Genomic DNA, 26,298 nt, shown 5'->3' with positions numbered 1-26,298 from the left:
GCAAGTTCTCAGGTGAAGGGGATGCTGATGTTGCAGGTCCAGGTAGCACATTTTGAGAATCAATAATCTAGACTTTTCTGAGTATTCATAGTGAATCCAGTTAAGATATTTCCTTTTTTTCTTTAAAACCCTCCATGAATTTTATATCTTTCCTTTTATATCTTTTCCTTTATGTTTGGTCCTTTTATTTCTTTCCCCTAATGCTACAAGTAATAAAGATAGTGGAAGTTGGAGTAAAAGTGTCTGGATTCTGATTGGCTTCCCTATAAACACTTGAGGACTGGAAGTGGCATTTAGGATGATAAAGACATAAAACCACAGGTATTTGTAGATTTGGATGGAAAACATCCAGCATGTTGATGCGTTGGTAGTTTTTCTTCATGACATGTAGGTGAGGGTGTTGCCTGAGTTGTAGCTTATTTGGAAGCCTGCAGAGCTATGCAAATTGGCCCACACAGAAACCTGCCCACGAGGGGCCAAGGAGAGGGGGAGCCCAGATCATTGAAGTGGGTCACACTGGTGGCCGTGCTTACTAGAGACATCCCTCCAGATCTGCCCCATGAATCACTGTGTTTCTTCCCAAAGAGCTGAGAGCGAATTTTATCTCTCAACCTTGCAAGATGGTGGGAGTAGGGATTTGCCCTTTTCTTTTTTTTTTGCCCATTTTAAAAAACTTAGTTTTCAAAAAGTTGGCTTCTTTTTTAAAAAATAATGAAAAGTGACACATAGTCAATATGGCATGTTTAGAAGACACAAAAAAATGATGAAAATAAAAAATAGTGCAAATAATTCCACTCAGAAACAATCATTTTAATATTCAGAAGCATGTCTTTTGAGTTTTTATTTTCACTCTTGTTGTTGCTCCTTTCTTCTTATGTATGTATGAATAAGTAAAAACATAAATAAATACTTTTTAATGTAAAAGATATTATGTGGGCCATGCTGATTGTTCCTTGTATATGTCTTTGCTCTCATTCTGAGTCAAAGCCAATGCTTTTACTATGACCTACAAGGTCCTGCTTGATTTGCACCATCCCCTGCATCAGCTCCCTGCCCTCATCTCCAACAACTGACCTCTTTTTTTCCTGTGCTGCAGCTGCACGGGTCTCCTGGTTGATCTGAGAGCACCCATCACCCTCTCATGCAAGGCCTTCTACATGCTGACCCCTCTACTTAGAATGCTTCCCCCCAGATATCTCACCATCAGTTCCTCATTTCTTTTAGGCCTTAGTTAAAAGTCCCTTTCACAGTGATGCCCTCTCAGACTAATCTAAAATTTCACACAATCCCTCCCACAAACTTCATATTCCCCTTTCCTTTTTTTTTTTTTTTAATCCTTAGCAATCGTCAACTAACATAATACATCTTTATCATATGGTGTCTCTCCAACTAGAATTATAAGCTCCAGGACTGTTGTCATCTGAGTCGTTCTCTGCATTGTCTCCAGGGTGGTGCCTGGTGCAGCGCTGATAGTCAATAAATATCCGTTTAAAAATGTTGAGTGAATGAACTTAGTAATGCATCATGAATTGATATTCCATCCCCATTAATATTCTTCCATATCATGATTTTAAGGGATTTGTTTTCCATTACATAAATATATAAATAGAACCATGATTTATTAAATACTTGTTTAACATTAGTTTAATAAACTCATATACCTCAGTTTATTTACATAGTATTCCCTGATGGAGTTTCTGGGTTAAAAAGAATATGTGTTTTTAAGTTTTAAATACATATTGTCAAATTGCGCTAAAGATAACGCTCTTTCTCAAAACAGTGCTTTAGAATGCTCATTTCTCTACACCTTTGACAATACTAGACATTATTTCTTTTAAATTTTCCAAAATTTTGGGGTGAAACATGGGAATATTAAAAATTAGTGCTTATTAGATTACTGATGATTTATTTTTTTGTATTTTATTGGACATGTGTATTCATTATGTATATTTTTAGTTTATGTTTTTTGCTTAATTTGGAAGGTTGATCAGCATTCTTTTAATGCTTTGCTCTTTATGTAGGTAAGTGCTCTTTATATAGATAAGCATTTTAAAATTACATTCAGTTAATATGCTTCCTCTTTGCTTTTAAATGTCTTCATTATATTTCTTGAACTACAGAAAATTTCAATATTTATGTAATAGGATATGCATTTCTTTTCTGTTTTGAACTATGTTTTCAGTGTTATACTTAAAATATTTCAGACTGTTCTTAAGGTTGTATGAATATTTCTCTATGTAACTTCTAGTTATTTTATGGTTTTATTATTTTTCTCAAATTGTTATGCAATCCTCCCAATTCCATTTATTGAATAATGTTGTTTTTTCCTCCCTGACTTGAAGCTTCTCTTTTATCACATACAAATTTGAATACATCCTTTGGTGTTTCTGCTCTTATTCTGTTTTATTAACCTGTGCCTTTCTGTAGCAGAAACTCACTTTTAAAATCATTAGCATTTTGTAACATGTTTTTTCATATCTGAGACTACAGATGCTCCTTGTTTTTAGTTTTCAAAAAATTATCTTTTTTCTTGCAGAAGAAATTTAGAATCATTTTTTCTGAACTCGTGATCAAACTTGCATTGAATTTGTCTATAAATTTGAGAAGAAATGACTTCTCTTGGCATCCAATTGGCTAATTGTCTATTCTTTTTCTTACAGTCGTTATTAGATGTGACTTGATGTGCACAGCTTTTGGACCAATTCCAGTTACTGGAAGCTCTTCACCTAGTAAAGCTCTGCTCCTTTGGGTGGCTTCTTTTCCTACCTTTGCTACCTGATTTTCTAATATTAGGAGTCGATACATCACATTAAACGGTGATTCTCAAAATGCTAAGTCACTGGGGTTTTCCATCTTTGCCCCTGTAGTCCATCTTTCTTAGTTGGTGAGATGGAAGCTACATCCACTGGGGAACAATACATTAGCTGCATATTGTTTCCTACCCAGTTTCCCTATCCAGCTGATAACTAGGAAATGATGTTGCAGAATGGATATAGAAGGAAGACAAGCAGTAAGGGTTTTATCAGTTAAAGAAGCCGAATGTCAAAGGATAGCTGTCCAGTTTCCTTGATTGCACAAATCTGGATCTGAGGAAGGACAGTAGGGGAGTACACAGGGTCTTTTATTTTTGTTTCAGGTGTCTTTCTTTTATGAAATGCAGCCCTGGGAGGGCCTATAATAAAAACAGTAGCTTATTCTTAAAACACCTCTTACTCTTGACCAAGCACTGTTGTGAGTACTTTCCTATATAAATTCATATAACCCTATAAGGGAAATCCTCTTCTTAATCCCATTATACAGCTTATCTCAATTGAACTCTATGTGCCTTCTAGCAAGTGGGCAAGTGGAAATTCACTTTAGATTCTGACATCAGGTGGTCTATCATATTAATTTTTAGCATGCATTTCATCCTTTTCAGTCTTCATTAATATTTCAGATTTATATTTAGGCAGACACTTAGGGCTGCTAGCCAATTGCATTTTAAACTGGAATTCACTTAAAAACAACTTTTTATTATAAAATAAAGCAAAGATTAAAATTATAAAAAAAAAATACAGTGTCACTTAATGAGTTATAAGGCAAACACCCTTGTAACCACCACTCAGGTTAAGAAAAAGAACTTTTCCAGTTTCCCCAGAAGTTCCTCATTTGCTCCATCCCAATTGACCCTTTCTGTTCCACCAAAAGTAACCACTGTGCTGACTTTTCTAGAATCACTTCCTTGGGTTTCTGTTTAGTTTTATCACTAAGTGTACCTCTCCAATTATCAGTGTTCACTGTTGGACAATGTTTTAAAACTTCATGTATTTTTTACATCTATTTTTGTCTGCAGGTTCCTTCTTCATTCCTTTATTTTCCTTTCAATTTATTTATTAGAGAACCTGGGGGCACTTGACCTATAGTTTCCTAAAGGAAACCGATTCCTAAAGCTGATTATGCTCTTTTGGTTTCATTCAACACATTCCTTTGGAAATAGCATCTGGATCTAGAGATCTGAACAGAATTGGGCTTGATGCATTTGGCAAGACTAGAAATAATAATGAGTTATTTCATCAAGAGGCATGTGATATCTGATTGTTTCTCCTTTTGTGATATTGGCAGCTGTTGATTTTCAATGCCTAGATCCATTAATTCATTGGAGATTGCAAAATGGTTTTCTTCTATCATTTATTTCATTGATTAATTGGAATAATTTTAGCACCAGATGCTTTAGCAGTCTGTACTACAATTCTTATAGGAGAGGCAGAATAAGTGCTTTACTCATGCCTTTGATTTATCAAATTTTCTAATTGAAGAATAAGTTCCCTATTACTTTTAAAATATGGTTAAATAGGATTTAAAATATTATTATGAATGCATATTTTGAACATATTTGATAGATTTTGATCAGTTGCAATTACTGATGCTCAAATTTTCCCAATTTTTGCTAGTGGGAGCCTCTTCAAGTTTGCCTCTGACTCCTTGTGACAAAGACCATAGTAGTCTTTAATAAATTCCTTAATATCTGGTATGGCAAGATGTTCCAGGCTTGGCTTAAGTGGCTTAATCAGCCATTTTTCCCAAAGACTTGGTTTCTAGTAGTGGGAAACAGTATTTCAAGAGTGCTAGTGGTATCTGAGTTCTAGGGATGTTGTATTGATTTTATCTTTGTTTTTAGGCCTCTTCAATGGTTGTGTGTGCGTTTGTGTGTGTGTGTTGGTGTTTATACAATACAACTCATGAGTTCACACTGAAACTTCCAATTCAGATCATGATTATAGTGTTTTTAACTTACTGTGTCATATTACATCTCGTTACTCTTTTTTTTCCACATTAAGTATCTTGGTTCTCAAAGCATGGGGGGTAATAAAATTAGGATGTTCCATAGTTACTCATTTACTTTATCCAATATTACACACATAACAGCTCACAAATATTGAGACTACAGAACTAATTAGTTATTGATAAATGGATTTTTTGCAGCACAATTTCTCCCATTCTCTCCCCATTTTTAATGGTTATACTATAGCCACATTATCTGAACATATAGCTATTCCATACTATACTTTCTTCCTACTAATCCCTATTTACCTTAATTTCTATGAGTAATTTTATGTAAAATTCTACCACTAGTCCTTATATAGATGCCTCTCTAATCATTTAGGTTATTTGGATCTTATTGTATAATAGATTTTTTTTTTTTGGAATAAAACATTGTAGTTGAAAATTCTGATGATAATCTAATTTTTTTTTGTAAATAAGTCATTTGCTTAGAGGCTTGAGAACTTTGAAAACTTTTCTTCAGTAATTTTAGAATATATTTTACTATTGTTGCTCTTGACATTCTTAGTATACAGTATGCTCTATAAATATGTAGTATATTTAATTTTAATTTTAGTAATGTTTTCTTATTTTAGTATTTGTTTTGTTCTCTTGCTTTGGTTTCCTTCTTCAGTGCCTCCAGTTATTCATGTATTGGATCATCATTGTCCTCCTCCAATTTGTCCTTTGCTTTTGAATCTCTTTATTTCTTTTTGATTTTTTTATTCTTTCCTTCATTTTACTTTCTATTCCTCTTAGGATATCCTTCATTGTGTTTTTCATCTTGTGTCTCTTCTGTTTAATTTTCATTTCTGGAATGATTTATTCTTTTATTTCTAAATTTTTTGTAGTTCTTACATCTAATTTGTAAGTTTTCCTGTTTTTATTTATGTGTTCTTTCATGTCTAGTATCATTTTCTTAATGTTTCTTTGCTTTGAAATAGCAAGGTACTGTTTTAATCTGTTTTGTAATCATGTATTTCTAACTTTTTTCATTGTAATTATGTTATTTTGCCATTTTTTACATACTATCTATGGGATTGGATTTGGATATTTTTCTATTTCTTATTATTATGTGTTGTTTCATTTCCTGACTATAGGGAAGTGTGTTTCAAGGTTGGTTTTCTACCTCAACAGAACTCCTTTGTTTCTTTTTTTTTTTTTTTTAAATTTATGGTGTGTGTATGTGTTGTATCTAAAAATGCAATGGTTTGTTTTCTGAAGTTTCTTGGTTTTATATCCCTTTTTCACTTTTGTCTGAATCTCTCCCTCCCTCTCTCTCTCTCTTTCCTTTGTCTCCACTGTCCTTTACCTGATCAATTTTGATTCTAGTGCCAGCAGTTTTTCCTCAATGTGGAGTCCTATCCTGGAAGGCAGGTCAGGTGGGTCATACTTAAAATTCATAGGGGCTAGAGTGTTCCTGCCACTTCAGATCTTGTGTCAGACCTCTTGTACTCATCTGCTATTGGGGTAGGAAAAGCTCTCCCATTTCAGCTTTCCCGTGAATACGTGTTGGTAATTGGGAGTTCCTCTGTCCTGGGGTCCAACAGGTGCTCAGTTGCTTCACTCTACGTCCCTGCACTGATGCTGATCCCATGCAGGTCTTGTGTTTGTGATTGACTTATTCTTATTCACTGGCATTTTGGGATTTATGGGAATACCTTGTCACATTTTTTTTATTGTAAATATTGTCTTTAGGTTTTTCATTTGTCTGTCTGTTTTTATGTGGGGATTTAGAGATAAGAAAAACTAGGCCACTGTTGCCATTATATTTCCAGAATTTTCATTTTATTTTACACTTATGTGTATATTTTCATCATTCAACAGATATTTATTTACTGCCCTATGGCAGGACACTGGGTGTATAGCAATGAACAAAATAATCCTTGACCTCAAGGAGCATACATTCTAATAATAGATTAAGACAGAAATTAAGCATGTGCACCTGTAAATAAATGAGAAAATGTCAGGTATAAGTAAATTACACATGGAAGATATAAAAAGACAATGTGCATCAATTCTTCAGTCTATTTGATTAGCAATTTGTCTTATGTATGTACATATTTGAATATTACTTTTCAAATTACAGAGCATGTTACCATGCATTGCCTTCATTTATGGTGATAAAAATCTATGAATAGGTAGGCAGGGCAAGTTTTATTCTTTATGTAGCAGGGGAGGAATTTTAGGTTCAGTAATCATCGTGAGATTGAATACATTTAAAATCCAAGGCTTAAACCTCTAACCTTTAAATCCAAATCTTCTCCTTTATAATTTAATATTCTTTTTTTTTTTTTTTTCATTCCACATTACTCTGTAAACACTGTGCTGGGGGCTGGGGATGATTCACTTTTAGCCCAAGGAATTAACATTCAGTTAGGGAGAATAAGGCATTCCATGTCCTATTGGCATTGCATATATGAGGAGAGGGCTAAATGAAGTTCTGTGGGAGTTGAGGGAAGAATGAGTTCTCTTTCTTGTAAGCAGCACTAGGGAAGCCTGGATGAAGGGAAGGCATTTGGAGTGGCCCTTGCATATAGAGACTAAGGGAAATCTACTTGGGATGAGCTATGTGAACAAAACATGCAGGGTTGTGCTGAAGGTAATTGGAAGATGGGGAGAGTGCATTCATCAGTTCATTTATTCCTTCATATATTCATCATTCAACAAATTTTAAGCAACTGCTATGTCCCTGGCACTATGTTAGGGCAGAGATATAAAGAAGGCTAAAGAAGGAACTCAGTCTAATGAGGAAGACTAGATAATGCTCTTCAATGTAATCCAAAAATTAGACCTACAGGACTGAATCTTCACCTGTAGGATTCAACAAGGGCAAGCTGCCAGAAGGTGAGCTGCCAGGGAAATTTGGAGCTGGGATTTCCAGCCACTGTCTGAGCAGGCTCTTTGTTCTTTCTAACCTTGAAAGATTCAGTTTGCTTAGAGCATATTATGTTTGAAAAACAGTGGTTGGGGAAAAGGCTAGGAATGTATGTTGAGAGTTAGATTTTAGGGGACTTCAGATGTCATGATAATGAATTTATTTTTAGGTAGGTAAACAGCCATTGATAGTTTTTGATGAGAAGACTGACAGAGGATGCCAATGCAGTATAATGGAAATAGCAGCCAGAAAAAGGATTCAAACCTCAGCTCCACCACTTTTGAAAAGTATGACACATTAGGGAATTTATTTAAACACTGTGAGTTTCATTTTCTTCATCTGTAAAAATGGGGATTTATTCATTCGTTTATTCACTGACTCCTTCATTCATTTTGTTAATTCAAAAGATATTTAATAATTAGTCACTATATTCCTAGTATTGTCCTAGAGCTGTACTGTCCAACGCAGCAGCCACTTGCCCTGTGGAGTCACTGAGCACTTGAAATATAGCTGTAAGTGTAAAGTACACACCAGATTTTGAAGTCTTACTATGAGAAAAATAATATAAAATACCTCATTAATAGTTTTTTGTTGAATATGTGTTGAAATGGCAATAGTTTGGAGATGTTATTTAAAATTAATTTCACAGTTTATTTTTATTTTCCAACACACTTACTAGAAAATTTAAAGGTGTATTTGTGGCTGCATTCGTGGTTTGCATTATATTTTGTAGGATAGCTCTGTTCTAGATACTGGGTATACGAATCTGAGTGTTTTAGTGGTAGGAGAAGGAAAACAAACAAGTAGAAACTAAATATGTATACCATAAAATTTCAGAACATGAAATAAGTGCTAGGAAGAATGCAAAATATGGGCATTCAATAGAAGGGGCCCCAGGACCGAAAGGGAGTAGTGGGGAAAAGAATAGAAAAGTTGTAATGAGAGAGAGAGAAAAGTGGACAGTTTTGGAATATTATTTGGGGGACAAGATGACAGGACTTGCTCCTGGGTTAGATTTAAGGGATTAAGGGAAAAAAGGAAAGAGGGATAAATCCTAAGCATATTTTAGAGTTGTTATAAGAATTAAATGTGATTGAGTGCATGAAGCACTAACAGTGTTTGGGAGATAACTCTCAGAAAGAGGTAGCTGTGCGTTGCGGTGGAGGACGTGGCAAAGGATGGTGAGAAGTGCTGCTTAGAAGGAACTATCTCTGGCATAGACAGTATTCCAGTTTTACTACTGCCTCATATCTATCCAGACCTAAACTATGCCTCTAATAGGAAATATTACTTTTCATTTGGTAGTTTGGGGATTTCCAGAGCTTTTAGACATTTCTCTTCCTTGCTTCCTAGCTGCCTCTTGTCTCACAATTGTTCCCTCTGGAACAACTATTTGTTTGCTACATTTTGTTAGCCACTTATTTACTGGGGCTTATCTAACTTACATATTTATCCTCTCTCAGGAACTCTTGCTAATTTCTTCCTTCTGGGGTCTTGTATGACTGTGACCATCTGTTTAAATATTTCTTCAGTTGCTGATAAAATAAGCCAATGCCTTGCAAATACCCAAGGCACACAGAGCATTCTACATCTGTCCTAAGTAGAAATGTTCATTCTCTCTTTCCTTTATTTTCAGAATGACCCCTTTCCCCCATACTGTGGCAATTGAGGGCTTCTGTCCGCTGTGTGGGTGGTTTCTCCTCAAGGAATGGGGCAGATGTCTTTCTAGTTAGCAGTGGAACACTGTGCTTCTCAACAGCTTTGAGGTAGACTCTGTGCTGCGGCTTCTCCATCGGATATCTGGACACAGCCCACCCTTCCAGCTGGCAGGACACAGCCTCCTTACATGAGTGAACTCACACTGTAACAGGCCATGCCCGACATCCACTTCTGTGAGGGGGATGAAATACATGTTAATTGGCCTTTTCCTGAGACAAGTAAGAATGTCGGTAAGAGAGTGAGGAAGAGATTATTTTATGCAGAAAAAAAGATTTAAGCAACCAAGTTAGAACTGATTAATGAATGACCACTTCAAGTTATTCAGCAAGTATTTATTTATTTCATGTTTATTGAGTCTCTTCTGTGTATCCAGACCTGTGTCAGGCACTGGGATGGAGGGAGGATGATTCCTAATCTTCTTGTAAAGTAGTTGTCTCCAAGATGTTTTTGGAGACCACCCTAAAAAAACACTAATAAAACCACTAGAGGGTAAGAGCTAATCAAAGTTTATGGCACAGAGTTTAAGGACTGGGAAAGGTCAGGAATGAAGAGGAGGATGCACTTTGCAAGAGTCTTGAATGGACGCCTGGATAAAATGGGCCTTGAAATCTGAATGGGATTTCAGTAGGTCAGGAGGGGAGAGAACAGCATGACGTAAATGGAGTGGAACAAGATGCATATAGGAGAACGATGGGAGACAAAATTGACCGGGACCCTGCAATCAGTCAGGAAGTGTGACTTCTAGAAGGTCTTCTGGTCAAGCAAAGTGGGAGAGAGGGAGAAGAGACATTCTTTCCTGTTTACTACCTCTTTTTAAAGTTAAATACCAGACTATAGGCAACAACGTGCGTAATACTAGAAGTAGCGTCATTGATTGGGCACTTCATCTTACCTCTGGATAGGTGCTGAGAGGTGCAGGTATTTCTGCCTCTGGCAGGGCTGGCAGACAGCTCTTGCCTTTAGCTGTAGCTTGTAACAGCTGCAAGAAGAGTTCCATGATAGCCACGCAGTCACTTTAGCTAAAATGAACACCAGTGTCAGAATTCCAAGAATGTCCAGGCAATGCTCAGAGGAATTCCTCATTCTGCAAGGGAGCCTAAATGAACAAAATAATTATCTTTTTTTCCTTTCTCAATAGGTTTGACCTTCAAGCAGAAAATGCCTAAAAGAGTAAACTTATCCTTCAAATACCAGTATTTCTTTAGGCTTTTGAAATCATTTAAATACATCTCTTAAGTTTCTTTTAATAAAAGCTTTATTGAGATATAATTTACATGTCATACAATCCAGCTATTTAAAGGGTACAATTCAATGGTTTTTATATATTCACAGAATTTTGCAACTATCACCACAATTTTTTTTTTAATTCAGTTTTATTGAAATATATTCACAAACCATACAGTCATCCATGGTATACAATCAACTGTTCACAGTATGATCATATAGTTATGCGTTCATCACCACAGTCTATTTCTGAACATTTTCCTTACATCAGAAAGAATCAGAATAAGAATAAAAAATAAAAGTGAAAAGAGAATACCCAAACCATCCCCCCATCCCACCCTATTTGTCATTTAGTTTTTACTCCCATTTTTCTACTGATTTTTTTTCAATTTTTTAACTTTGTTTATCAAAAAATTAAAAACAAACAGGCAAACAACAACCAAAAAAACCCCACAACATTTCAAACAAAGCAATGGATTAACGAAAACAAATAACCTAAAATAACTACTTTGCTTCCAATATGTTCCTACCATACCCCAAGAAAATTAATAAACCATGTCCAAACAGAGGAGTAAGAAAAACAAATAATCTAAAATAACTACATTGCTTCCAACATGTTCCTACCATACCCCAAGAAAATTAACAACCCCTAAGAAAACAAAGGAATAAGAGAAAAAAAAAACCTAAAATAACTCTATTGCTTCCAACATGATCTTACTATATCCAAGAAAGTTTACAAACCATAATCATTCCTGAGCATTCCCGTAACATTGAGATTACCCTCCATAGTTTATCTGTTCTTATTAGATTATCATTCTCCCTCCACTAATTGGTATCTCTAGGTCCCCTACATTCTACAGTATAAAACATTGTACATTTTTCACAGAATTCACATTAGTGGTAACATACAATATCTCTCTTTTTGTGCCTGGCTTATTTTGCTCAGCATTATGTCTTTTTTTTTTTTTTTTTTAATCTTCATTTTATTGAGATATATTCATATACCACGCAGTCATACAAAACAAATCGTACTTTCGATTGTTCACAGTATCATTACATAGTTGTACATTCATCACCCAAATCAATCCCTGACACCTTCATTAGAACACACACAAGAATAACAAGAATAATAATTAGAGTGAAAAAGAGCAATTGAAGTAAAAAAGAACACTGGGTACCTTTGTGTGTTTGTTTCCTTCCCCTATTTTTCTACTCATCCATCCATAAACTAGACGAAGTGGAGTGTGGTCCTTATGGCTTTCCCAATCCCCTTGTCGCCCCTCATAAGCTACATTTTTATACAACTGTCTTCGAGATTCATGGGTTCTGGGTTGTAGTTTGATAGTTTCAGGTATCCACCACCAGCTACCCCAATTCTTTAGAACCTAAAAAGGGTTGTCTAAAGTGTGCGTAAGAGTGCCCACCAGAGTGACCTCTCGGCTCCTTTTGGATTCTCTCTGCCACTGAAGCTTATTTCATTTCCTTTCACATCCCCCTTTTGGTCAAGAAGATGTTCTCCGTCCCACGATGCCAGGTCTACATTCCTCCCCGGGAGTCATATTCCACGTTGCCAGGGAGATTCACTCCCCTGGGTGTCTGATCCCACGTAGGGGGGAGGGCAGTGATTTCACCTTTCAAGTTGGCTTAGCTAGAGAGACAGGGCCACATCTGAGCAACAAAGAGGCATTCGGGAGGAGGCTCTTAGGCACAACCATAGGGAGGCCTAGCCTCTCCTTTGCAGCAACCGTCTTCCCAAGGGTAAAACCTGTGGTAGAGGGCCCAACCCATCAAACCACCAGTCCCCTATGTCTGTGGTCATGTTAGCAACCATGAAGGTGGGGTAGGCGAATACCCCTGCATTCTCCACAGGCTCCTCAAGGGGGCACTACATCTTTTTTTTTTCCTTTTTTTTTTTTTTTTTTTTTTAACTTTCCCTTCTTTTTTAAATCAACTGTATGAAAAAAAAGTTAAAAAGAAAACAAACATACAATAAAAGAACATTTCAAAGAGACCATAACAAGGGAGTAAGAAAAAGACAACTAACCTAAGATAACTGCTTAACTTCCAACATGTTCCTACTTTACCCCAAGAAAGTTACCTAATATAGCAACATTTCTGTGAACTTGCTCCTACTATATCCATCAGAAATTAACAGACCATAGTCATTCCTGGGCATCCCCAGAACGTTAAATAGCTTATCTGTTCTTCTTGGATTATTGTTCCCCCTTCCTTAATTGCTCTCTATTGCTAGTTCCCCCCCTACATTCTACATTATAAGCCATTTGTTTTACATTTTTCAAAGTTCACATTAGTGGTAGCATATAATATTTCTCTTTTTGTGCCTGGCTTATTTCGCTTAGCATTATGTCCTCAAGGTTCATCCATGTTGTCATATGTTTCACGAGATCGTTCCTTCTTACTGCCGTGTAGTATTCCATCGTGTGTATATACCACATTTTATTTATCCACTCATCTGTTGAAGGACATTTGGGTTGTTTCCATCTTTTAGCAATTGTGAATAATGCTGCTATGAACATTGGCGTGCAGATATCTGTTCGTGTCACTGCTTTCCGATCTTCCGGGTATATACCGAGAAGTGCAATCGCTGGGTCGAATGGTAACTCTATATCTAGTTTTCTAAGGAACTGCCAGACTGACTTCCAGAGTGGCTGAACCATTATACAGTCCCACCAACAATGAATAAGAGTTCCAATTTCTCCACATCCCCTCCAGCATTTGTAGTTTCCTGTTTGTTTAATGGCAGCCATACTAACCGGTGTTAGATGGTATCTCATTGTGGTCTTAATTTGCATCTCTCTAATAGCTAGTGAAGCTGAACATTTTTTCATGTGTTTCTTGGCCATTTGTATTTCCTCTTCAGAGAACTGTCTTTTCATATCTTTTGCCCATTTTATAATTGGGGTGTCTGTACTATTGTCATTGAGTTGTAGGATTTCTTTATATATGCAAGATATCAGTCTTTTGTCAGATACATGGTTTCCAAAAATTTTTTCCCATTGAGTTGGCTGCCTCTTTACCTTTTTGAGAAATTCCTTTGAGGTGCAGAAACTTCTAAGCTTGAGGAGTTCCCATTTATCTATTTTCTCTTTTGTTGCTTGTGCTTTGGGTGTAAAGTCTAGGAAGTAGCCGCCTAATACAAGGTCTTGAAGATGTTTTCCTACATTATCTTCTAGGAGTTTTATGATACTTTCTTTTATATTGAGATCTTTGGTCCATTTTGAGTTAATTTTTGTGTAGGGGGTGAGGTAGGGGTCCTCTTTCATTCTTTTGGATATGGATATCCAACTCTCCCAGCCCCATTTGTTGAAAAGACCATTATGACTCAGTTCAGTGACTTTGGGGGCCTTATCAAAGATGAGTTGGCCATAGATCTGAGGGTCTGTCTCCGAATTCTCAATTCGATTCCATTGATCTATATGTCTATCTTTGTGCCAGTACCATGCTGTTTTGGCAACTGTGGCTTTATAATAAGCTTCAAAGTCAGGGACTGTAAGTCCTCCCACTTCGTTTTTCTTTTTTAGAGTGTCTTTAGCAATTCGAGGCATCTTCCCTTTCCAAATAAATTTGATAACTAGCTTTTCCAAGTCTGCAAAGTAGGTTGTTGGAATTTTGATTGGGATTGCATTGAATCTGTAGATGAGTTTGGGTAGAATTGACATCTTAATGACATTTAGCCTTCCTATCCATGAACATGGAATATTTTTCCATCTTTTAAGGTCCCCTTCTATTTCTTTTAGTAGAGTTATGTAGTTTTCTTTGTATAGGTCTTTTACATCTTTGGTTAAGTTTATTCCTAGGTACTTGATTTTTTTAGTTGCTATTGAAAATGGTATCTTTTTCTTGAGTGTCTCTTCAGTTTGTTCATTTCTAGCATATAGAAACATTACTGACTTATGTGCATTAACCTTGTATCCCGCTACTTTGCTAAATTTGTTTATTAGCTCTAGTAGCTGTATCGTCGATTTCTCAGGGTTTTCTAGATATAAGATCATATCATCTGCAAACAATGACAGTTTTACTTCTTCTTTTCCAATTTGGATGCCTTTTATTTCTTTGTCTTGCCGGATTGCCCTGGCTAGCACTTCCAGCACAATGTTGAATAACAGTGGTGACAGCGGGCATCCTTGTCTTGTTCCTGATCTTAGAGGGAAGGCTTTCAGTCTCTCACCATTGAGTACTATGCTGGCTGTGGGTTTTTCATATATGCCCTTTATCATGTTGAGGAAGTTTCCTTCAATTCCTACCTTTTGAAGTGTTTTTATCAAAAAGGGATGTTGGATTTTGTCAAATGCTTTTTCAGCATCTATTGAGATGATCAATTGATTTTTCCCTTTTGACTTGTTAATGTGTTGTAATACATTGATTGATTTTCTTATGTTGAACCATCCTTGCATGCCTGGAATAAACCCCAGTTGGTCATGGTGTATGATTTTTTTAATGTGTCTTTGGATTCGATTTGCAAGTATTTTGTTGAGGATTTTTGCATCTATATTCATTAGGGAGATTGGCCGGTAGTTTTCCTTTTTTGTAACATCTTTGCCTGGTTTTGGTATTAGATTGATGTTAGCTTCATAAAATGAGTTAGGTAGTGTTCCATTTTCTTCAATGTTTTGAAAGAGTTTGAGTAAGATTGGTGTCAGTTCTTTCTGGAAAGTTTGGTAGAATTCCCCTGTGAAGCCATCTGGCCCTGGGCATTTATTTGTGGGAAGATTTTTGATGACTGATTGGATCTCTTTGCTTGTGATGGGTTAGTTGAGGTCTTCTATTTCTTCTCTGGTCGGTCTAGGTTGTTCATATGTTTCCAGGAAATTGTCCATTTCCTCTACATTTTCCAGTTTGTTGCCATACAATTGTTCATAGTATCCTCTTATAATTTTTTTAATTTCTTCAGGATCTGCAGTTATGTCACCTTTTTCATTCCTTATTTTGTTTATATGGGTCTTCTCTCTTTTTGATTTTGTCAGTCTAGCTAGGGGCTTGTCAATCTTGTTGATCTTCTCAAAGAACCAACTTTTGGTGATATTTATCCTCTCTAATGTTTTTTTGTTCTCTATGTCATTTATTTCTGCTTTAATCCTTGTTATTTCTTTTCTTGTACTTGGTTTAGGATTGGTTTGCTGTTCATTTTCTAGCTTCTTCAGTTGATCCATTAGTTCTTTGATTTTGGCTCTTTCTTCCTTTTTAATATATGCGTTTAGTGCTATAAATTTCCCCCTTAGCACTGCTTTTGCTGCATCCCATAGGTTTTGGTATGTTGTGTTCTCATTTTCATTCGTCTCTATATATTTAGCAATTTCTCTTGCTATTTCTTCGTTAACCCACTGATTGTTTAGGAGTGTGTTGTTTAACCTCCAGGTATTTGTGAATTTTCTATGTCTCTGATGGTTATTGACTTCTAATTGTATTCCATTGTGGTCAGAGAATGTGCTTTGAATAATTTCAATCTTTTTAAATTTATTGAGGCTTGTTTTATGTCCCAGCATATGATCTATTCTGGAGAAAGTTCCATGAGCACTAGAAAAGTATGTGTATCCTGGTGATTTGGGATGTAATGTCCTGTATATGTCTGTTAAATCTAATTCATTTATCAGATTGTTTAGGTTTTCAATTTCCTTATTGGTCTTCTGTCTGGTTGATCTATCTATAGGAGAGAGTGATGTGTTGAAGTCTCCCACAATTATTGTGGAAACATCAATTGCTTCCTTTAGTTTTGCCAGTGTTTCTCTCATGTATTTTGTGGCACCTTGGTTGGGTGCATAGACATTTATGATTGTTATTTCTTCTTGCTGAATTGCCCCTTTTATTAGTATGTAGTGGCCTTCTTTGTCTCTCAAAACATCCCTGCATTTGAAGTCTATTTTATCTGAGATTAATATTGCTACACCTGCTTTCTTTTGGCTGTAGCTTGCATGAAATATTTTTTTCCATCCTTTCACTTTCAGTTTCTTTGTGTCCCTGTGCCTAAGATGAGTCTCTTGTATGCAACATATTGATGGTTCATTTTTTTTGATCCATTCTGCGAATCTATATCTTTTAATTGGGGAGTTTAATCCATTTACATTCAATGTTATAACCGTGAAGCTATTTCTTGAATCAGCCATCTTATCCTTTGGTTTATGTTTGTCATATTTTTCCCCTCTGTCTATTAATATCCTTTATTGTACCCATACCGAATCTCTTTAGTACTGAACCTTTCTCCAAGTCTCTCTGTCCTTTCTTTGTTTCTCTGTCTGTAGGGCTTCCTTGAGTATCTCCAGTAGGGCAGGTCTCTTGTTAGCAAATTCTCTCAGCATTTGTTTGTCTGTGAAAAATTTAAGCTCTCCCTCAAATTTGAAGGAGAGCTTTGCTGGATAAAGTATTCTTGGCTGGAAATTTTTCTCACTCAGAATTTTAAATATATCGTGCCACTGACTTCTTGCCTCCATGGTGGCTGCTGAGTAGTCACTACTTAGTCTTATGCTGTTTCCTTTGTATGTGGTGAATTGCTTTTCTCTTGCTGCTTTCAGAACTTGTTCCTTCTCTTCTGTGTTTGATAGTGTGATCAGTATATGTCTCAGAGTGGGTTTATTTGGATTTATTCTATTTGGAGTTCGCTGAGCATTTATGATTTGTGTATTTATGTTGTTTAGAAGATTTGGGAAGTTTTCCCCAACAATTTCTTTGAATACTCTTCTTAGACCTTTACCCTTTTCTTCCCCTTCTGGGACACCAATGAGTCTTATATTTGGACGTTTCATATTATCTATCATATCCCTGAGGTCCATTTCGATTTTTTCAATTTTTTTCCCCACTCTTTCTTTCATGCTTTCATTTTCCATTCTGTCATCTTCGAGGTCACTGATTCGTTGTTCAACTTCCTCTAGTCTTGTACTATGAGTGTCCAGAATCTTTTTAATTTGGTCAACAGTTTCTTTAATTTCCATAAGATCATCCATTTTTTTATTTAATCTTGCAATGTCTTCTTTATGCTCTTCTAGGGTCTTCTTAATTTCCTTTATCTCCCGTACTATGGTCTCATTGTTCATCTTTAGTTCTTTGAGTAGCTGCTCTAGGTGCTGTGTCTCTTCTGGTCTTTTGATTTGGGTGCTTGGGCTTGGGTTATCCATATCGTCTGGTTTTTTCATATGCTTTATAATTTTCTGTTGTTTTTGGCCTCGTGGCATTTGCTGAACTTGATAGGGTTCTTTTAGGATTTGTAGACCAATTGAAGTCCTTATCTCTAATTTATCAGATCTACAGCTTCGTGGAGTACACTTTCTCTAACTAACCAGCAGGTGGCGTCCACGAGCCACCTGTCCTCCACAAGCCAGTTCTCCCCTGCTTAGCCTTTTTGGTGAGTGGGGGAGTGAGTCTTGTGGGGTCCAATTGGTGTACCAAGCTTGCGTGTGTAGTTGGTGTTGCCTGCCCTGTATATGGGGCGTGTTTCTGGGCAGTCAGGGAGGGGGGGTGGCTCTAACAATCAAATCTCCCTGGTGATCCTGGAGTTTTAAAGCTGCTGCAATAGTCTAATCCTTCAGTTCAGTCCTGCCACAGTTTGTCTCTGCCACTGACCCACAAGTCCTTGGTATTGGCGTATGGCTCCTGAGACTTGCAAGTGGGCCCCTCTTCCAGGCCGTGCACCCCGGGTCCTCTGTTGAGGGATGACTGTGCTATGTCACAGGTGAGTGCCGTCCCCCCAGGGCAGTTCTGGGCTGCTGGGCTGTGTAGGGAGGCTCCCAGTCTGCTGAAATGATGGCTGAATGGGGCTTTGTTAATTCACACTGCTGTACCTTCCCAACTCTGGGACAATCATCTGAGGTTGCAGGGAAGGCTAATGTCCACGCCCAGTTTTGTGGTGTGTGCCTGTTATTTGAAGCACTTCCGTCACACTGGGTTGTCTGGGGCAGCTCTGGGCTATGGGGCTGGCGATAGGCAGGAGTGTTTCCTGTCCACCAGGATGATGGCTGTGAGCGGACACCCCCCTTTTCTTGGGAAGTTGTGGTGTTTAGTGAATTTTCTCAGCCACTGGATTATTGCGTTTTGTCTCAGAGCTCTCCTAGTTCTGCTCTTGACTTGACCTGCCTAAATAGCAAGTCTTTGAAGCTTTCTGTCTTGGGCTTCTTAGAGTAATTGTTTTAGAAAAAGAAAAAAGGATTAAAAAAAAAAAAAAAAAACAACAACAACAAAACAAAAAAAAAAACGGGCCCTCCTCAGAGATCTAATGGGTTATTGAAATGCTAAGAGACAAAGCAACCAGGGCCATTAAGGAAAGGTCCACAGGGCAGAGGGATCAGCTTTTCTTCGGGATTTGCATATGCGCCTCAGGGCCCTTCCCCTTTCTGTGTTCACCAGAACTCCAAAAATCCTCCGCTTTTATTTTGGAGTTTTTCGTGTTGTTTTTTTTCTATGCCTGTCTCCTCTCTGCTGGGCTGGCTGCTCTCAGATTCTCTGGTGTCTGGTCTCAGTCTATCTATGGTTGGAGTTTGAATCAGTAGAATGAGTTTCCGATAAGGGCTGCCACTGCAATTCTGCCTTCTCCTTCCCGGAGCTGACAGCCCCTCCTCCCCCGGGACTGAGCCTGGCAGGGAGGGGCGCGGGTCCCCTGGCCGCAAAAACTTACAGATTTCGCTGATCTCAGCAGTTCCACGTTTTCATGAGTGTTGTATGAAGTATGCCCAAAGTCAGATTGCTCTGTGGTGTCCAGTCCACGCAGTTCCTGGCTTTCTACCTACTTTCCTGGAGGAGTAACTAAAACATACAGCTCACCAGTCTGCCATCTTCACCACAATTTTAAAACATTCTCATCACCGAAAGGAAACCGTGTATCCAATTAGCATTCACTCCCCATATCTCCCAACTCTTTCTGCCCCCAACATTCCTAGACAATTACTAATCTACTTTCTGTCATTACAGATTTGCTCCTTCTGAAAATGTCTTATAAATGTAATTATACAATATGTGGTCTTTTGTGACTGGCTTCTTCCACTTCATATAATTTTCAAGGTTCAGCCATGTGGTAGCATGTACAGACATAACTCATTTTATTGCACTTCACAGCTATTGCATTTCTTTTACAAATTAAAGGTTTGTGGCAAGCCTGCTTTGATCAAGTCTGTAAACACCATTTTTCCAACAGCGTGTGCTCACTTGGTGTCTGTCACATTTTGGTAATTCTCATAATATTTCAAACTTTTTCGTTGTTATTAAATCTGTTATGGTGATCTGTGATCAGTGATCTTTGATGTTACTGTTGTAATTGTTTTGAGGTGCCATGAACTGTGCCCACATAAGATGGCAAACTTAATCAATAGATGTTGTGTGTGTTCTGAGCTCCACTGACAAGCTGTTCCCCTGTCTCCCCTCTCCTCAGGCCTCCCCATTCCCTGAGACACAATGATATGGAAATTAGGCCAATTAATAACCCTACAATGGCCTCTAAGTGTTCAAGTGAAAGAAAGGGTAACACATCTCTCACTTTAAATCAAAAGCTGGAACAGATTCAGCTTTGAGGAAGGTATGTCAAAAGCTGTGATAGGCCAAGCTAGGCTCTTGAGCCAAACTGTTAGCCAAGTTATGAATGCAAAGGAAAATTTCTTGAGGGAAGTTAAAAGTGCTACTCTAGTGAACACATGAATGATAAGAGAAACAGCCTTATTACTGATAGGGAGAAAGTTTCAGTGGGCTGGATAGCAGATCAAACCGGACGCAACATTCCCTTAAACCAAAGCCTGAGCCGGAGCAAGGCCCTAACTCTCTTCATTTGTTTGAAGACTGAGAGAGGTGAGGAAGCTGCAGAAGAAAAGTTCGAATTATTAATCTTCAGATTTAGGAAGCCATTATTTCTTTGACTATTTTTCTGTTCCTTCTTTCTCTTTCTTTTCTTTCTAGAACTCTCAGTTTGCATATGTTGGTATACTTATTGAAGTCCACACTGAGACTTGTTCATTCTTCTTCATTCTTTTTCTTTCTATTCTTCAGATTTCATAATCTCTGTCAATCTATTTTCAAGTTCACTGATTCTTCTGCCACTTTAAATCTATTCTTCTGCCTCTCTTGTGAATTTTTCATTTCAATTATTATATTTTTTAACTCCAGAATTTCCATTTGTTTCTTTTTATCTTTTGTATCTCTTTAAGGATATTCTCTGTTTGATGAGACTTTGCCATCATGCCTTCCCTTACTTCTTTCAGCATGATTTCCTTTTGATCTTTGAACATATTTATGACTGCTGCTTTGAACAGTTTGCATCCTCTCACGTGTCGTGTCTCTTGCCTTTTCCCCCTGGGTGTGGATCACACTATTCTCTTTCTTTCCATGTCTTGTAATTTTTTCACTGAAGACTACATTTTAGGAAATGCAATATATCAACAACTGGGTACTCTCTCTCACTCTTCAGGAGTTGTGATTTGGTTGATTTCTTGTTTATTCCTTTAATGATGGCTAGACTGTTTTATTAATGTCTCCTTCCCCAACAATATGCGCCTGTGATGTCACTCTTCAGCGGGCGTGGCCGTGGGTATGCTCAAGGTGGAATCCTCTGTAAGCAGGTGTGAAACAGGATAATTCAAGCATCCACTTTCGCCTGACTCCCCCACCTTTAAAAAAAATGTAGAACCAGTATCTTTTAACATATTGTGGGAAAGTGCCAGTTTTGGTCTTTCATCCCTCATGAACCTTTCACTCCTCATTAAATGGGCTCAGCCCTTCATTTAATGGGCTCCCCCGTTTGCCATTTCCTGGAATTCCTGGGCCGTCCTCCCTCCACAGGAGGCTGTGTCATCTCCGAGGCCTAGGTGGAGAGATGGATGAGGAGAAGCCAATCCATACTTTATACCCCTGTCCCTTTCGTCTACATTACAGCCCACACATAGGTGTAAGGGTGTTTATCACTTTTTTTTTTTTTAACTGATGGGAAAACTCAAAACATTTTGGCTTTAAACTCCAGTGAGTTTAGTACCTACCTAGGTTGTCTACCCTCAGGTTTATTCCTTCCCACGGAGCACCTTTTGGGGAAGCTCCTCCTCTCCCCTTAGGATCCATCATCTCTCACTGCCCCTGCTCCAACCTCTAGCAATACATTTCCTCAAATAGCACTCATTAATTTTGAGAAAGAAGGGGCACTCTAAGATTTAAGATTCCAAATCTCAGAGAATAAATTGCAGTAGGTGGTTAAAAAAAATACAGTAATAAATAAATAAATAAAAGAAAATTGCAGTAGGTGAGGTTTTGTAACTCTAAGTCTCATAGAACCCTTTTGGAGTTCTCTCCCCTCCCCCCACCTTTGAACTTCAGGCCAGTCTCCTGGAGTAGAGAGGCACAGAGGTGCACACTTGCGCGTGCGCACACACACACACAAACACCCCTCACTGCTCTCAAGGACAAATGCTAATTATCTGAGATATTACAGGCTACCTCCTTAAGGAGGAAGTAGGTTACTTGCCTAACTGCCACATAATTTTCAAGGCAACTCTCTCTCCAAGAGTCTGGACATCTCATTATGCAGAAAATGTGTAATTCCTCTCTTCCATCTCATCCTTGTCCCTATCCCATTTTGAATTGCACTTTTTTGGGTTTGCTGAGAATAAGAAAAGGGACTATTCAGGGGCCATGTCCTCATCTAAAGCAGCTCTTGATCAAAAAGCTTTGTTATTTCTGCTCCATTAAGGAATAGATTAACTCCTTATCTAAGAGTCTGTTTTACTCTCCATTTCTAACTAGGCAGGAGTGGGGGCAATGTATTAATGTCTCCCTTACATAAGTACAGGTAACTGATTACCTGTATGCAGAGTAGTCAGGACATAAGAACTGATAAAGATTTATTTTTTTTTTCTGACTCATGATTCATTTTCATGAAGTCCTACAAAGGAATAAAAATCCAGCTGGATTTATGTATTCTGTGCAGCATTAAATGAATCACCTGCCCTGAAAAAAGGAAAATTACACAACTCACCCAGAAATTCTAGCCAGCATGGTCATCATAGCTTTATGACATATACTCAAGTTAATTACGAAAAATGTTCAATTGCTTAAAGAACTCTTAAAACAAACACACAAACAGACAAACGACAAACAAACAAACAAACAAACATTGTGGCCATGTATCCAGGTGAGGCTCAAATTAGTCAAAGGCAGAGCTGAAGGCCAAATGATAATTTCTCCTAAATAATTCAGGCCGTCTGAACTCTGGTATTTTACTTTCTTTAATGAGCATAATGGGAGTAATTACAGACTGCTTTTCTTCCCTGTGCCAGACACAATGTGCTCCAGCCTCATCATGGGCCCCGTTTTCCTTCGGTAAACTCATGTCTGCAAATTTGTCCTGTAATCCCAGTGCCTGGTGTCAGTAGCCACTAAATAAATGTATGTTGAAGTCAATAACTGAATAAGTTTTGATGATGATTATCTTGAAGAAAAAAAGAGCTTGCAGAACAAAAAGCAGGCATCTCAATAAGCTAGTCTGTAATGAATCTCATTTGTGAAAGAATGGGGTGGGGGAAAAAAAAATCGTAGGACTTGATTTTCCCTCTAACTTTAATTTTTTTTCTTTCTGCCCACACAGGGAAGCGATGCTGATATGGTGGATAAGAACAAGTGCTGCACACTCTGTAACATGTCTTTTACCTCGGCAGTGGTGGCTGACTCACATTATCAAGGCAAAATCCATGCCAAAAGGTTAAAACTGTTGCTAGGAGAGAAAACTCCATTAAAGACCACAGGTATGTTTATGAACAATAACATGGAGAGACCCTGAAAGCCAAGCACTGTGTTGTCAGAGTAATCAAGCTCCTGATGCAGAGGCAGGTCGGCCAGATATTATTCAGTGGAATGTAATGGAAAATGTCATTCAAAAACTAAAGGCGTGGGCTGGGGAGCCCCAGCAGACCTTGCTGTCCTAAGACCGTTAAGCACAATTTCAGATGTTCATTAAATCAGCCTGGCTCCTTCGGGTTAGTAATTCAGTAGCTTGCATCTTCAGAAAATCACTTTACATTCTGCAGGCTGTTATCTGTTATAGCTCGTCTACATTATGTGTGATATTATATCTATTATGAAATGAACACTGGTCTTCCCTAGACTGAGTCCATTACCCAGTATGGAGAGTGAATTGTGTGGAATGCGTCCACTCTCTACCGATCTCTGTATAATGCAGGGTATCCATCTGTTCTGATCTTGTGGGAGAGGTTGGGGAGAAAACTGTAGGCTTTAAAAACATTTCAGTTTGCAGATCAAATGATTTTTTTTTTTTTTTTTTTTTTGAGGTTGAATTCCTGTCATCTTTCTAGGGGATCCTGTGATTCAAGTCTATAAATGTTCACAGTTGAAAGCTTACATATTGATAATAACAGATCATTTGACCTTCTAATTGCTTAACTAAAAAAAATTTTTCAGAGTATTAAATGATGAAACTAAATATTGTTATCATATAATCAAGATGGACTATTTGGACAAAGTTTACCCTCGTGGTAAAGATGTTACTAGACTGGGTTATGATCCCAAGAAGTTGGGGGTGTATATGATGATAACTACCCTTGCAATGCAATTAAAATTTAGCAGTGCATTTTATCTTGCTGCCTAATGAATCATGCATAAATCGTGGGTGTAATTATTTTTTAAATAGTATTTTGGAAATCAGAGAGAGTCTAAAACATTGCTTGGCTTTCATTCTCACCAACATTTTCCCTAAGAAATAGGTCTTCTTTTACTTAGAGAATGGCAAGGAATCTTTTTACTAAATTTTTCTACTTAGTTTAAACTAAAGAATATTGTTTTTCTGAAGGTGGCTGTGACATTCAGGCACAGGATGGGGTGGTGAAACACATGAAATCTGGAGACAAGCTCAGCTTGTTTTGGAGCACACTCTGTATACTGGCATTTGATAAGCAGTCACTCAGATGAAATCTCCTGATTCTTGCTCTCAAAAAGGTCAGAATCTCACCTTGTAACCCATAGCCCATCAAATTTCTTAAAATAGACAACTCAAAGGAACAGTCACGGGAAAATTTTCACCTGTTTTCCATGAATGAGTAACCAGCCCATTTGTTCTCTCTGCCGAGGCAAAGTATCGCTGTTAAATTTAATTTTGGAGGTGGTGATGGAAGAGGGAAACTGTGTCATTGTTTGTCATGTAATTAGCAAGTGGGAGAGTTTTTATTTCTGTAAAAAAATCACCACATGGTAAAAATAGTTACATGTGAATTTAAATACATCCTGAAGACAACCAAGCACCAGTTTGTTTTCATGAATTCAAATTCTCTCAGATCTGGCAAATATGCTTGGGGGGTAGTTTGTAAGTTGCCATTAATATATTCCAAAGGAAAAATCAAAGCACTTCAATGTGCATCCTCAACTTAATGGCTTGGGTCTTGGCTGTTCACAGAGCTGCCCCAATCCTCAGTGTTACAGAAATCAGGCCACTGCTCAGGCAGGAAAGGATTGGGGACAGGAGTAGTAGCACCAACAGCTTGTGGCTTGAGTGGAGGGAAACAGATTCTGATTGTCCTGTGACAGCGTCCCCCTTGATCTTCTAGCTCAGAGCTCCCAGGCTACATATCATCCTTTGGCAGCATCTCCTCTCATCCGTTCCCCTCTGAAGCTGCTTTCAGCAAAAAGGATCTTGGAAAGCAGCAACATCAAGCAGACTTGGAGGGACTAGGAAACTCAGCATGTCCCTGGGCCTGGGTTTGTGTCAACCCAGCTGCTGGCAGCAAGCGGAGAAAGCAATCTACCCTTCCAGAGAGAGTTGAGTCATTAGATATAGGTATAAGCAGAGGGTTGGTATTGGGGAGATTTAGCACTGGTTAAAGATTCAGGGGAACCTAGCAGTGGAGAAAGTCCAGGTGCAGAGAACATGCAGAGATTCAAGCAGGACACCGGCATTAGGAAAGTCTAGCAGGAGGCATCAGGGCCTTGGCCGCAGTCCTGGGGATCCAGGGAAAGGGAAGGCTGCAAAGAGCAAGGTAGAGAACCGTCATTTAAGATGAACATTCCAGGCTGGAAAACAAATAAATGGAATAAATCAGGAACCTGCTCACCAGACCTGGGGTATAGGTTGAGACTTGGTCTCAAGAAAAATTCAGTTAATGCAAGAGCAGGATGAGGACCGAGGAGCACCAGAAAAGAATGCCCAGCCATGGGCTTCCTGAACTACCAAGTTCAGTGCCTTCATTCCCTCGAACGGGCCCAGGGTCGCCGTCTTTCCTTGCTGTCTGCGGCAAAGCCCAGCAATAGTTCCTGAAGGACTTCACCCTCTAAGCTGTGGCTGCCCCCTGCACATCTAGGAAATGCTCTGCCTGATCAACCAGGTTGGCTTGAAGTTACTTCTGTAATGAAAGCAAAAGGGGAAAAAAGGAACATATAAAACCCAACCAGCCAAATCAAGATGTCAAAGAGACACAATTCCCTTGCCCAGGTTTGCCACTTAAGCTGCCCCTCCATGAATAACCACCTCTTGAACTGTAGTGGTTTCTGGGTAGGAAAAGTTGAAGCACAATCCAGAGCATCTCCATCTGATGAGAATAAGCAAGTGGGATCCGTGAATCACTACCTTTCCTCCCACTCAAGCGACACTTTGATTAAGCATCCACTGGGTATCTTGGAGAATTCGTTGTGGTTTGATTTGCCTTCTCCAGATGGGTGCCTGTTTACTAGAATTTCTGAAATGCTTGGCAGGAACAAAA

General features: G+C 38.2%; 1 protein-coding gene across 1 annotated transcript in view; it reads left to right on the top strand.

Moving 5' to 3' along the window:
• The window catches only part of ZMAT4 (zinc finger matrin-type 4), a 383,491-nt gene that overhangs the window by 181,149 nt on the left and 176,044 nt on the right, over nucleotides 1-26,298 (top strand). The window contains exon 4 of the mRNA XM_037813189.1: nucleotides 23,181-23,337. Within this exon, the coding sequence (XP_037669117.1) occupies nucleotides 23,181-23,337 (157 nt within the window). The remainder of the gene's footprint in view (nucleotides 1-23,180; nucleotides 23,338-26,298) is intronic.

Source organism: Choloepus didactylus, chromosome 20 (genome assembly GCF_015220235.1).
Source record: "Choloepus didactylus isolate mChoDid1 chromosome 20, mChoDid1.pri, whole genome shotgun sequence".
NCBI lineage: Eukaryota > Metazoa > Chordata > Mammalia > Pilosa > Megalonychidae > Choloepus > Choloepus didactylus.
Note: the sequence above shows the minus strand (reverse complement) of the source record. Positions and strands in the feature narration are given on the sequence as shown.